This window comes from Mustela putorius, unplaced genomic scaffold, assembly GCF_011764305.1.
Source record: "Mustela putorius furo isolate JIRA1106 unplaced genomic scaffold, ASM1176430v1.1 tig00003875_pilon_pilon_pilon, whole genome shotgun sequence".
Classification (NCBI taxonomy): domain Eukaryota; kingdom Metazoa; phylum Chordata; class Mammalia; order Carnivora; family Mustelidae; genus Mustela; species Mustela putorius.
The window spans coordinates 1,526,346-1,540,317 of NW_025422026.1; the positions used below are offsets into that span (position 1 = coordinate 1,526,346).

A 13,972-nucleotide genomic window follows, 5' to 3' on the forward strand; every position below is an offset into this window, starting at 1 on the left:
GGGGGGGGGGCGGTGCCTAGGGAGAGGGAGGGGAAGTCCTCAGCCTCCCCACCGAAGGCGGAGCCCAACATGGGGCTTGAGCTCACGATCCCAGGATCATGACCTGAGCTGAAACCAGCAGTTGGATGCTTCACCAACTGGGCCATCCAGGTGCCCCCTAATTTGTGAACTTTTTAAAGGGAAAGTTGAATAATGGCTCAAAAATGAGTCATTGTCCAAAGTGTCTTTGTCCTGACTACCCAAGTGCCCTGCGTCTGTCCCTGCCGTCTATCTGTCCCCTCTGAACAGTGGGCCATGGAGCAGGGTTGGTGGGGGCGGGCAGCAGAGGAAACCCCTCCGCACCCAGGGCCACAGGGGCCACAGGGGAGCAGGGCGCGGACTCGCCCCCACGTGGTCTCCACGAGTGACACGGAAAATGACTTCTGGGTAACGGGCGCAGCCTCCAGAAAGTCAGCCACGGGACAGGAAAGACGTCCCCTTCCTGCCCTCGTCCTCTCGATTCAGTACCTGCCTCTGTCTTGAGCTTCGCCCTTCCACTCGGACAAGGGCAGGACACAGATGACGCACTGAAGCAAATACACAATTTATTCACTAAAACGAGAACAAAATTTCCATCACATGGAAACATCAAGTTACATAACCAAATTTGTTTATTTAGAAATAGAAGTAAGTGTTGGCAACACTTTTTGTAGAAGTCAAGAAAACTGGGCGCGTTTCACAATGGGGAGTGTCCCTGTGGGTCGGTCAGTAGTATTGCTTCAGGAGAGAGAACATTTCACAGATCTTTCCTATAACTTCCAGAAAGGTCAGCCAGCCGGACTTGGGCTCGAACTTCTTTACAAAGCCATCCTCCTGTTGGGGAATAAATTTCACAGTTTAAAAATCACGATACAGGGGCACCTGGGTGGCTCAGTGGGTTAAAGCCTCTGCTTTCGGCTCAGGTCATGATCCCAGGGTCCTGGGATCGAGCCTAGCGTCCAGCTCTCTGCTCAGCGGGGAGCCTGCTTCCTCCTCTCTGCCTGCTTCTCTGCCTACTTGTGATCTCTGTCAAATGAATAGGTAAAAATCTTGTAAAAAAAAGAAAAAAAAATCATGAGACAGATTAGTGAGATGAAAAGCAAAGAAACTGCCACTTCACTAAAGCAGACAGTGGTCTCGTCGGCACCCGCACGGGTCTCCCCGCATCCATCCGCATCATCCCTGGGAGCAGTGCCCTCCAACAGAAACACAGCGCGGGCTAGAGAGGGAAGTTCAAGTTCGTAGCAGCCACATTTCTAAAGTAAGAGGAAACATGTAAAGTTGATTTAAAGAATATATTTATCTAAAATATTATTTCAAATAAATAAATAAAATATTATGATATCAATATGTAATCGATACGAAAGTTATTGAGCTGTTTTACATTCTTTGCCCAAACGCTTTGCAATACGCTGTGTGTTTTGCACTTAGAGCCCATCTGAAATCAGCCTAGCCACATCTCAAGGGTCCAAGGGCCGCATGATTCATTCCATCTCTGATCACAGTTTTAAAACAACAGTGTGAACTGCGCACTGTAATTCTGGACGGTGATTGTACAGCGTCCTGACTGCAGAGGACTTCTGAGATCACCCAGCCTAATACCTGCTCTTATTTTGACAAACGAGGAAACCGAGGCCCCAGAGAATGTGAGTGGCCTGAGGTCACCGACCTTCTGAGCTCCTGGGCCTGGAAGGGAAGGCTAACCTGTTCTTTTCATTCCATGAGCTTCCGAACAACCACCCAAAGAATCAGAAAACTGTTGCAATCATTCTTTAAGTGTTCCTCCAGTGTGCTGGTCAGCCTTCAGCTACGTCCGGATTCTGGGGTGACAGGCCTTCACGCCACTGCTGGCGTAGGTGACCACATGGGAAAGGACACACAGCGTATCTTGGGCAGCTGGAAGAGGCCCGCTGGTCCGCGCCCGCCACTGCCTGCTTGAGCGTAGCCAGAGCACAGACTGGCATGGTCTGGAGCACTTCCCAGGCAAAGGGTTGCCCAAGAAAGGCAGCTTCTGCTCACGCGTGTGTCAGGTGTGGTCCTGCTCTGAGACACGATGTCCCGGCCTAACCAGGGGTTCAGGCTGCTCCCTCTCTCCAGACTCACACACGTACACGCTTCTCGCTGGAGGTACGTGCGCCCCTCACTGCTTCCCTTCCCAGGATTCATGAAGCCCATGGGAACGGGGCACCGCCGCACGGCTGCTGCCACCATGACCGGGATCACTGTGTGGGACAACTGGGCAGTCAGCGTCTCACATAACGTTCCGCTTCTCCACCAAAGAGAGCCAACGCGGGGAAACCGACGAATTCGGCTCTAGGAAGATTAGAAAAGCTATGAAATGCTACAATTAAAAGGAGGGAATTCACAGTAGCTAAGCCTGCAAGCAACCGTCAGCGGCCGACGCGCGGGTCACCCAGACGCGCACGTCCCCTGGGTGGAACGCTGGTCAGCCTGAAGAAGGAGACACGCTCTGACCCCGGCCGCCCTGGGGACAGGCCTTGAGCACGTGATGCTCAGTGAGCCGAGTCCATCACGAGAAGACAAATACCGCACACCCCATGTACACGAAGAGCTCGGAACAGTCAGAATTGCAAAGTCAAAGCAGGACGGTGGCTGCCGCGATCTGGGGCACGGGAATGGGGAGCGAGTGTTCGGGCGCAGAGGCCTGCGGGCCGAGGCCAGTGATGTCCTCCTTCCGAGCAGGCAGCGCGACCGTCCGCACACAGACTCAGTCCGCCCGTTGTCAGAGGTGGGTCCTGGGGCCAGTCGGGAAGTGTTTCTACAAAGGAAGGCAACCCAAGTGTCTACCAGCTGGGAGCCGGTTAAGGAATCAGGATGCGTGAAGTGCGGGGTTGTTCTGCAGACGCTGCAGATGTCAGCCCGGGGCCGGGGAGGTAGGGCTGGACGTACTCGGGAAGGCACGTGCGAGACTGTCCCGTGCACCTTCGTTGGGATGACAGACGGTGGACGACGCGTGTGTACACGTTCAGTGGTGGGAGTGATCTTTCTTCCGTCACACGTATATTTTCAATGATGCTATTTGTATCTTAGAACCATTCTGTGGGGTTCCTGGGTGGCTCAGTCAGTTGAGTGCCCGACTCTTGGTTCCCGCGCAGGTCATGATCTCGGGGTCCTGGGATCGAGCCCCGCGTCTGCTTCCACGCTGAGCTGGGAGCCTGCTTATGATTCTCTCTCCTGCGGTTCTGCTGCCCTGCCCCACCCTGGTCCCGTTCTCTCCGTCTCTCTCTTAAAAAAAAAATTACATGAAGATAGATCCAAAACTAGGGGTTCAATATCCTGTCAGTATTGCAGTAATAAGCAAGGGTGCCCAGATCTGGTTCTTCCGGGGAATACTTCCCGTTAAATTCAGCTACCTTGGCTTCAAGAAAGCCTCAAGCCTCCTGCGTCTGTAATTCAAAGAAAACCAGACCCTCAGAATTGCTCAGAGCCAGCAAAGTACCACGTGGTGTCTGCACGCTTGTCAAATGACTCCTCATTATTCGCTCAACAGATACTTACTTGCTGACCCTCGGCCACACGCCAGGCACTGTTTCAGGCGCTGGGAACAGCCTGGTGAATGAACACGCAGAGTCCTGGGCTCACTAAGCTTGGGACGGGGACCTGCATCCTGGTGCAGGGCCCAGGGCCGAACAGTGGGGGTGCGGTCAGCTGTGGGCGGCTGAGGGAGACACCCCCAGGAGGGCCGCAGGGGCCACGCACACCTCTGAGGTGAAGTTGTTCGGGGTAGTGGCCAGAGCCAGTGCAAAGGCCCTGGGGGGGGGGAGGGCGGGGAGCGTTGCTTAGTTACCCAAGGAAGCTGGAGCAGAGAATGTGCAGGAGGGGCTCCTAGAAGGCGAGCCTGGATGGGATTTGAGTGCAGCAGTCAGTACTGGGTATGTGGCGCTTGCTCTCTGGGTGATCGGGGTGCTGGGGAGGGTTCAGACGAGGCCAGCACACGGCGGCTCCCAGTCTGGCTGCCACGTGGGGAGCAGGCCATGGCAGGGCGAGGACGGGAGTGGGAGTTCATCAGGGACAGGACTCCCTGATGAACGTGATGTAGGGTATGGGGAGTGGAGGGTCATGCCCAGGGTCAGAGAGTGTTCTGGAAGGACCCTCAGGGAGGCTCAAGTTCTGGCTCATGTCCCGTTTCGTGAAACGATTTTAAATCTCCAGCTAAAACCTCAGAGGACCGATCCGACCCCCAGATGGAATTCACGGGTGTGAGGGGTTCCTGGAGAGTCCGTCCCCTCACCACGAGCTCCTTGTGCCTGCGGAACACCAACTTGCTTGCGTGCACGTCTCTGCATGTCCTTTGGTCCAGACGGCTCTTCCCAGCAAGAGGCTCAAGGAACACCAGCGGCGGCCGCACCGGGGCCGCTCGTCTCCACCCCGCTCTGGAAAGTCCCAGCGGCGCCTGCACGTCCCAGTCTTGGACGGGGCTTTCTGTGTGTCCGCTTCTCAGGGCCGTGGGTTCAACCCTCTCGAAACGGCCCATGTACACTTAGTTGCATGAGATTTGGCATTCCACAAGGCGCTCTTCCAGAAGCGTCCGCCGTCTTCGAACTCCCCTACTCAGGTAGCCGTTACTGTGCCCCTCATACGGTGTGGACACGACGCATCTCCGTTCTGTCACGGGATACGCATTCTGCAGGGGTCCTCACTTACTCGGGGTCACACCAGGAGCAAAGCCAGGATTCAGATCCCAGTTTCGATGCCCTCCCCGCTCCCCAGGAGAGGGCGGGGAGGGGTGCGCCCGGCGTTTCTTCCCAGCAGGTCCTCATGGATGTGAAGGCCCAGCCTTTCTGCACGACAGATGGCGGCAGCTTTCCCATCGGACCGGCGGGGGCCCCTGCACTCTCGGCCATCTGCACTGGCAGGGGGCCAGGAGGAGGGAACCACACGCGTGGGAGGGGAAGAGAAAGAGAGGTGACAGCACCGGACGGAAGGAGGGGAGAAGGGAGAGAAGCAGGGGGCAGGGAGGGAGGAGGGAGAGCAGTCACTCACACTGATGAGCACGAGAAAGAACGTGGGAGTTCACCACTCACACAACCACACAACCGACACACGGGTCCCCATTTCCCCGTTCCCGTGGGGACTCCGGTCTAACCAGGGCCTGGAACTTAGGAAGACTCAGTGTGGCTGAGCAGGGACGTCGCAGTCCGAGCTCTGCAGACGACCACGACGGCCCTGTTCCCCCGTATTACAGACGAGGACACGCGGCCCTAAGGTTCCCTAACTCGCTGGCCTCCCGGGGCGCTGGGTGCCGGCACCTGGCCTCCAGCCCAGGTGCTCGGAGAATCTGTGCTGTGTCACCCCACGCGTACTCAGGCTTGGAACGCCATGGAGTTGCATGTGTTCTGTGGCCGTGTGCTGAGGGCTCTTCTCGCCGTGCCTCGTTGACATGCATTCTAGTCGAGCCACGGGCAAGCAGTCTGGGTGACAGCAGGCGGGACAGTGGACCCTGGGCTTCCGGCCGTCACTGCGGAGTGATCTCGCCCATCTGAAAATTCAGACTCTACCAGAGCAGGCATGTGACAAAGCCATCTGCCCCAAGACGAGCCCTTCCTGCGTTCAGTTCACTCGCTCGGACCGTGTGTCAGCGTCTCGGGGAGTAAAGTCTCACGTGGCCAAGCTCGTCCTGACTCAGGTGGCTCGGCCACTCCTTCGTGCGACCACAGAAGTGCCAAGCCCAAGACCTAAGCTCTTCGGGGCTCTAAGCCCTCCGAAACCGAGGAGCCCCGTGAACACTGAGGGTGCACGCGGGCACACGTGTGAGTCTGTGCGTCACTCCCACCTGGGCCACCCCTGGAAGACGAGTCCATTTCTGGAAATTCTCAGAGACAGTCCCCGCCCCCACTGAAGATGAGTTCCACGAGCTCACAGTCTGTGTTGTTGAGAAGATGCATTTTTAATAAACAGTCATCACTGTGTGGGTGACAAGTACCGGTGTGAGTCATGGGACACATGCACACGGGCCCCTGTGCTAGATAAGCGTTGCCTTCGCGGAAACCTACGCGTCTGTGGCCAGCAGAGCTTCCCACAGCTGACTGGGGGGCAGCGGGACCCTCCACACCCAGGATCCATTCAGCTCCAAGCCCATGAGAGTCAGGGACAAGAAACGCCTCATCACCACACAGGAAGGGACGGTGTGGGGGACGTCACATAAAATGTGACCCCACCAAGGGTCAGAACATTTATAATAATGGGTTGCCTGGCTGGCCCGGATGGAGGAGCGTGCAACTCTAGACCTCGGGGTCGTGAATTTGAGCCCCAAGTTGGGTATGGAGTTTACTTAGAATTAAAATCTTTAAAAAATAAATAAAAAATTCACAGAACATTTATAATAAAGGAAAGCAGCTATACTTTCAAAAGACAGTTAACATACCAGAAGATATCTGCCACATTTATAAGAATAATATATAAAAGTATATTTTACATAAAAATAGTATATAAAACATCTTTCATATATCAAAATATTTGAAAATAAAAGCATACAAGAAAGATTTGCTACAAATCAATGAGAAAAAGACAAAAAGTAGGAAATGGGTGAAGAGTATAAATAGGCTATTCCCTAAGAATTGGGTATGGTCAGTAAAGGTGTGGACCGTGCGCGGCCTCACGGGCAGGCAAGGAAGCAGGAACTAAAACAGGAAGTTGGATAGCGTCTCCTAACCCAACGGAGAGGGGAGATTAGGGCAGGTCAGCTGGGGTGGGGGCAACGTCGCCGAGCCTCTCTGGACGGCAAGGACCTGATGCGTTGAGAAGTGGACGTGGCTATCCAAACCCCCCGGGGGGAGCATGCGTGGACGTGCCCGGGAACGCACTATTTGTGGGGCAAAGTGGAAATAACCGAGAACTCCTCCAGCCCGACCCGGCCAGACCCTCCACGGTATATACGGACAGCAGCGTGTGTAGAACTCTTTCCAATATTATATTTTCTTTTTCTTTTTTTTTTTTAAGAGCTGGAAAGAGAGAGAAAGAAACAGATGGGGGAAGGGGCCGAAGGAGGGGGAACCCTAAGCAGGCTCTGTGCTCATCGTGGAGCCCAGTGTGGGGCTCGATCCCACAAGCCTTAGATCATGACCTCAGCTGAAATCAAGAGTCAGACACTTAACTGACTCAGCCCTGAGCCTCCCCCCAAAAACACTGTGTATATTTTCTATTCTCTGTAAATACATTCACTAGGCAAGATTTGCATGTAACGTAATTGTTAACAGCAGATCGTTGTCACTAGGGGGGAAAAAAGGCTAGCCTTGGGGGTTGGCGGGCTAGGGTCCTCGGAGACAGGAGTGCTTCGGGAAAGGGTGAAGTGGATCAGGTCTAACAACAAGCGTCCAGCTGTGAAAAGCCATTAATCAAAGCTTCTGACAAAGCCCTCTCCACCTCCCACTCTGGGCGTTTTGAGGTTTTGATAATAAAGTGAATTTTTGTTTGGAAATTCCCCAATAAAGTTTCTATAGCTGGTGGCACAGCACATTAGTTTTTTATCAACAGGCTTTAACAGCTAGAGTTTGTTCTATTAGAAAACTGACCAAGAAAAGCAATTTGTAAACAATGAATTTGCAAAGTGTACCTGTGTTTTGCAACATAATAACTACCCAAATGTAACAGCATCTCCTACGGACTAAAGCTACGCTGTCACGACAGCCTGGCTGGACCCTGACTGGGCTCCGCTGCTGACGCGGACAGGGGAGATGCCGCGTGGCTCCCCGACTCAGCCACAACCCTTCACGCTGTTAGGAAGGAACATGGCAAGCACACGTATCTTCCAACCACAGAGTTCTAACTGCCTGGAAAGGAGCCAGAAATGTCTTCTTGTTTTAAAAACGAGAAACTTTTAAAAACAAGTCACCCAGAGAAAATAGTGGATTTTTAACAACTAGCAAGAAATCATGCATCCCTCGGTCATGGATAAAAGCAGTGAACAAGGTTCCCACTGTACGTACCCAGCCTCCGTTCTGTCTTATCCACTCCCTCATGTTTGTCGTGATGAACTCTGCCACAAAGTAAGAAACCCTGGAAGCATCCACGTCCGGGGAAATTCGCTCCCGGAGGAGCTTCTTGGAGAGAATGCCTTCAAAGGCAAACACGGTCACAATCCTCCCCCAGTTAATGATGCCGTCTTCAAATTCCTTTTCCATGACTTGATTGAAGATGGTTCTGGCAGTGTCGATGGACCCCACATCAAAGCTGTCCAAGCATGGTCTCAAGTTCTGTTCCACCTCCCCCTGCACGGAGGAGGCCACGTCCCGCAGGACCCGGGACACTCTGCTGGCGGCCGGGCTGGGCTGCGGGATCTGCAGGACATGCCTCACGTAGTCCTGGGCCAGCGACAGCGTGTACCCGAACTCACTGTCTGTCATCTTCCGCCCGCCCCGCAGGCCCGTCTGCTGTGCGCTCTCCCGGGAGCGGCCAAGGCCAAATGAGGCCGGTCCCGGCCGGGCTGGGGATGTGACTCACGGCGATGCGTGGAAGCCGGTGGAATTTCTGTGTGCATCACCGGACGGCTCCTTCCTCCTCGTCACTCTCGGGCGTGGGCTGCGTGTGAAAGAGAAAGTTGAAACCGTGGAAGAGGGAAATGGTTCGGTGAGAGGCCACTTCCTCAAACTGTCAGTGATTAACTCGGAGACTTAAGGGCTGAAGGCAGGACGTAGAGAAACCAAAACTACCCCCCCACCCCCCACCCGCCGGCTGTCATCTCACCCCGTAATGCCACTTTTAAGAACTGAAAGCAGGTGTCACACACGCGCACCCGAACGGTCACGGCAGCGTTATTCATGGTCATCAGAAGGTAGGAACGGCCTGAAGGTTGGTCAGCAGAGACCCAGCGACTCCAGTCAGGGCCAGTTACTGGAAGGAAGCGCCGCTGCAGGGGGAGGGGGGCTGCCGAAGCCAGTGGGGGGTGGTCCCCCATGCTGGGGACACTCAGTAGGAGCTGTGCGCGTCGCCCTGAGCCAGCTGAGCGGGGACACCCGGCGCAGACCGCTGGGGCAGGCTCACTCTCACTGGGAACCAGCATCCACTGGGGATGAAAACATGTTGGAGGCGCCCAGAGGTGGTGTCACACACCCTGCCCCCACACCAGACTTCGCTAAATCGCTCCTGTCGAGATGGGGGGTTTATATTCTGCGAATGTCACCTGCAGAAAAGTGTCAAGACAGCCACCAGCTGAGCCAGGGTAGTGACAGCTGGGGACAGAGCTGAGTCAGCCGCGGCGGAGCAGCTGGGAAGCCCGGAGCCTGGCTCAGGGACACCATCCTGGACACTGCGGACTTGAGCCTGGGAGGGGTGGACGGGGGCGGGGGCCCATCTCCTCCTCTGGCCTTCACCTCTCGTGGACCCTGGAACTTCTGACCCACAGAAAACAAGCCCTTGCTTCTCGCTCTTGAGTCTTGTTGAAAATAGAAACGCCAGCACCCGAGTGGCTCAGACTCACGCGCACAAGTCCCCTTGTCCCTCGCTTGCCACGTGCCCGGCATCTGTGAGGGGACCACGTGGACGGCCTCACGGGCTCAGGCAGGTGAGCCCGGAGCCCTGGCTCCTCACCGTCCTCCCCTCGGGTGGCCGCTGAGCCACCGCCTGCCATCAGGGCGTCCCCTGGTGAGCACATGAGGTGAGGGCGAGGGTCTGGGGCACGGGGCACGGGCAGACTGGGCTCTGCAAAGGGCCGGTGAGAGGGAGCCAGGGCGGATGGCAGGTCTCCCAGCAGAGTGCTGGCGGCGGGGAGGGGAGGCCCACATCCCGGGCACGGCCACGGCAGCAGGGCCACCTGCGCTGTTCGCAGGTGGGATGGGCTGGGAGCCCTGCAGGACTGAAGCCACGCTCCCAGCCACGTCTGGAGCAACCTTGAGACTCTGTGTCCGGAATGACTATAGACAGGAGACATAGTTCACGTACAAGGTGCATTTCTGAACACGCACACGAGGCCTAGAGGGGAAGGGAGCGCCCTAGGGCTGCGGTGGCGGTGGAGGCGACCCTGCCAGGGCTCCCACTTCAGGGACGCAATGGCAGAGGGCTCCACGGCTGCGTCCCAAGTGCCACCATCCTCCGCAGTGTCCCACAGACCACTGCCCGTCAAAACGGAGCAAGGCAGGGACTGCACGGAGACCAGCCCACTAGTCAGCCTCCTCTGGAGGGCAGCTTGGTTTCCGTGACTCACCAGCAGTGCTGGGGACATTTTCTGAGACTGGGCTCTTCCTCCAGCCTCCCTCCACCACCCACTGCGGCCTCCGTGCTCCCAGCCTCTACCCCTGCCTCCCCCTGCTCTTGGCGAGTCTCTGGGACACCCGACCCCCTGAGGCTGGGGTCCTGAACGGGCAGGGGACCCGCACGGAGCACAGGGGTGCACTGCACACGTGTGCTGGGCCTCGGCTCCTCTGTGTCCCCGGGGAGAGTCCTTCCAAGCCCCTCCGAAATGCCTGCTCGCCCACAGGAGGCACCTTCCTTCCTCCAAACAACTGCCGGGCACCCGAAGAGCCAGCCAAAGCTTACTCCTCTCCCTGTGGAGAAGCAGTATGAGCCTGCGGGGTCAGAGCTGCAGTCAGGCCTTCCATGGTCGGGGGCACGGTCTCTCTCTCACCCGTGCCCGAGCCCGCACCTGTCCTTAATCTGTTGGACAAGTGGAGTGCATCTCCCACTGCAGCCCGCTTTACTTTATTCCAGAGTTTCTAGTCACTTCTCTGAACAGATGGCAGAGAGAAAGACAAAGTCTTTGCTAAAAAGAATGATTTCTTTTTATGCAAAGTGTAATGACTTAAGGGGTGTGTGGGGGGAAATAGGGGGCCAGGGGCACGCGGCCGGCCACAGACTGGGTGTGTGCATGGGGCGGGGGCACGTGGCCGGCCACAGCCCAGGCGTGAACACAAAGGAAGGTGTCCTTTCTCAGCATCACGACCACCTGTGTCTGCACTCACCTGGGCCCGGCCTATGCACGCTTCCTCATCCCCCTGAGCTGCTCTGTGCACACGGGGAATTCTGGATGAAGTGCGGGCTCCGTGCTGATGCAGGCTGAGGGCGTCGCCCGGAGCGTGTGGGGTCTGGAACCTGTACTTGGCCTGTGTCAGGTGCTCAAGATACGAATGTCTGCCCCTGGAGAACTCTCTGTCTAGGAGACACCGTGCCTTCTTAGAGGCAAAGACCTGTGGGTAGAATGATGAGAGGCGGCTCCTGGGGCTTAACTTCCAATATGGGGGCCCCTCCTGGAGCCCCTTGGAGGCCATGGGCCGGGTTTGTGGGCCCACCACGATGCTGGGCAGCTGCAGGTACACCTGGCTCACACTCCTCTCCTCTGGGCCTGGGACTGATGGGTGGCGGCAGATGACAGGTGACTTCCTAACTGTGTCCTCACCGCACCAGCACCCGTGGCCTGACTGTCCCTTCTTGTCTAGAAGCTTCTACCAAAGAAGCAAGAGGCTTGGCCAGGGCTGAGGGAGGGATCAGCATTCGAGGAAAATTATGGGAACCGTGTGAGTCGTGTCGATGACCAACCGCCTTTCCCATCTGTATGGCGCACTAAGCTGCGTCATCGCCAGCACGATCACAGGCCTGCACAGGGACGACCCCACACTCGCTCGCCACGTTCACGTGGTCTGCACATCTGTCCACAGACATTCCGCTTCTCTACCGCTTCCCCCAGAGCAGCACCCAGATCTGGACGGCGGGAGCAACATACTGGCGCCTGGCTGTGGAATGCGGGCAGGGCCGGGGCACGGGGACGACTCTCTGCTCCACGATGCCCACGTGGCAGGCTGGGGCTCGTCTGTACGGTGTCCCCAGCCCAGACGTTCCACCTGGCGGTTCCAGGTCCTGAGAGTGGGGGTTCCAGCGACAGATGCCGGCTACCAATGGCCTTTCCTAAGCCAGCTGGGAGCTCAGGGGGCTCCATTTCTATCCTCCAGTACCAGCAGGTGAAGCCACAAGCCTGCAGCTGTCCACGGAGGCAAACACCACTGTTATTAGGAGGAAGCGTGTCAGAGAAGCTGCTGCAGGGCTTTCAGACGGCCGCAGCGGGCCACGCACACGCCGAGTCACTTATGTGCACACTCATACCATCAGGTGATGCAGACAGGCAGCTCTGACGCTGGAGGGACCCGGCAGGTGCTGGGGCCACGCCGCCCCCCTGTGCTCCCGGGCGGCCGCCGCAAAGCTAAGAGTGCCCTGGGTCAGAGCCCTCTGGAGATGAGCCTCTGTTCTTCCCTCCGTCCCAACGGTGGGGAGCTCAGTCTGTCCTTGTCCCCTCCTGTGACAGCAGAGCTCAGTGGGGAACAAGAGGCTCCCCTGGCTGCTGAGTGGCCGGGAGAATCCCAGCACCAGGACCCAGGTCCCAGGTGTGTGACCTCAGGGAGAGGCTGCGGAGGTCAACTTCTCTTTTCCCAAAAGGTGGAACTTGAGTGGGAAACTGCTGGGCTTTTCGCTGCCTCGCAGGCAGTTGTTCCGGAGAACCCCCAGTCCCCACTTGCTCTTTTGCTCTGGCTGCTTCCCCTTTCCAGGGCAATGGCCAGGGCAGACTGTCCACAGAGGGCGGTGGTCTAGAACAGGGACACCACCGGGACACAGAGGGGAGTGGGATGTGCGCCAGAGGACGCCTGCGCGGCCCCCGTCCTCTCCCACGGTCCGCTGGGGCCACACCTCAGCTGTCAGGATGTGGGGGAGGCAAGCCCGCTCCCCTCAGGAAAAGCCAGTGGCCCAGTATGACACGGCTCCCAGCGGAAGCTTGGTTTCCCGCCCAGGAGACTGATATCTAGGAAATCCTAGGAGCAAGATAAGCCCATGGGATTTCCCCCAAGTCTCCTGCTGTACTTGGGAGCAAGGCCTAGTGGGTGCAGGAGGGGACCCGTAGGTCTGCAGCAAGAGAGTTGGGGGGGCAGGGAGGGGAGGAGAAGGGGGTGTAGACAGAGGCGGCCAGTGGGGTAGCATTTTTCAGTGAGGTCACAGAGACCACGGGGCGGGGGATGGAGGAGGAAAGAGAGGGGGTAAGCCGGGGAGGGTTAAAATGATGATCGGTGCCTCCGAGGACAGAATACCCAGCGTAGCCTGGAATGCCGTGCAAGTCTGTCCACGCCTGCGCGTACAGGGGTGCGCTCCCACCGGCCTCTCCTCACCCTCTCTGAATCTCTCCTGATACCCGCTGCCCATCCCACTCACCCACTCGGGGCCCGCCAAGGGCTTCCCATGGCCCGAGAAGAGGGGCTCAAGCTCCTCGAAGGAACTTCTGCTCTGGTTTGACCTCCTTGGTCCACTGACTTTGCCACACTCCAGCCCCTGTCCTGGCTCCATGCCTGTGGCTCTGCGTCCCCGTCCGCAGGGCCCAGCCCAGCAAAGCCCCCCCACCCCGAGCCAGGATGCGTCTCCGCGTCTGTGCCCCCGCCGGCTTCCTGGCCGTGCACACCTGGGTGCCGGGCAGGCAGCTCCCCGGGGAGAAGGGTTGTCCCGCTCACCCGGGATCCTTCCAGAGGGCCCTCGCGGTGCCCGGCACGTCCGGGCGCTCCACGAATGCCGGCTGGGTTCTCGTCTGTCTTTGCACCCACCGAGTGTCTGCAAACGGCCTGAATGGCCGCAGGTCTGAGCCGGGGCAGGAGCCACATCCCTTCTCCTGCGGAGCTTCGCTGGTGACACGAGGAAGCACAGGGCTTGTCTTTGTCCCGTGTCGGTCTGTGGGGAGAGCAAGAGAAAAGCCCACTTGAGTGATGGGGACAAAAGAGCTCGGATTTCCCTGCCCTCCGCGGAACAGCAGGACCCACAACACACGGTGAAGGAAGCACAGGTGTGTTTGGGGATCGAAGGTGAAACCGGGCCCCCTCCCCTGTAGGGCAGCTCCGTGTGGCGAGCGACGACTTGGAACACCCGAAGTACACAGCCCAGCCGGCCACCGCAGCTCACTCAGCCCGCTGCCCCGCGGACCTCACCGCGCACCTGCCACGGCCACGCACCTGCCACGGCCGCGCACCGCACCGCG

The 13,972-nt window shown here is 57.7% G+C and overlaps 1 protein-coding gene across 1 annotated transcript; it reads right to left on the minus strand.

Moving 5' to 3' along the window:
• Window positions 1–632: 632 nt before the first annotated feature.
• BCL2A1 (BCL2 related protein A1) lies at window positions 633–8,537 on the minus strand. Its single transcript, XM_004763628.3, has 2 exons — window positions 7,965–8,537; window positions 633–852 (listed from the first exon to the last, which is right to left on the minus strand). Exons 1-2 carry the CDS (start codon window positions 8,379–8,381, stop codon window positions 745–747), a joined length of 525 nt encoding a protein of 174 aa, XP_004763685.2. The 5' UTR covers window positions 8,382–8,537; the 3' UTR covers window positions 633–744.
• Window positions 8,538–13,972: the final 5,435 nt, after the last annotated feature.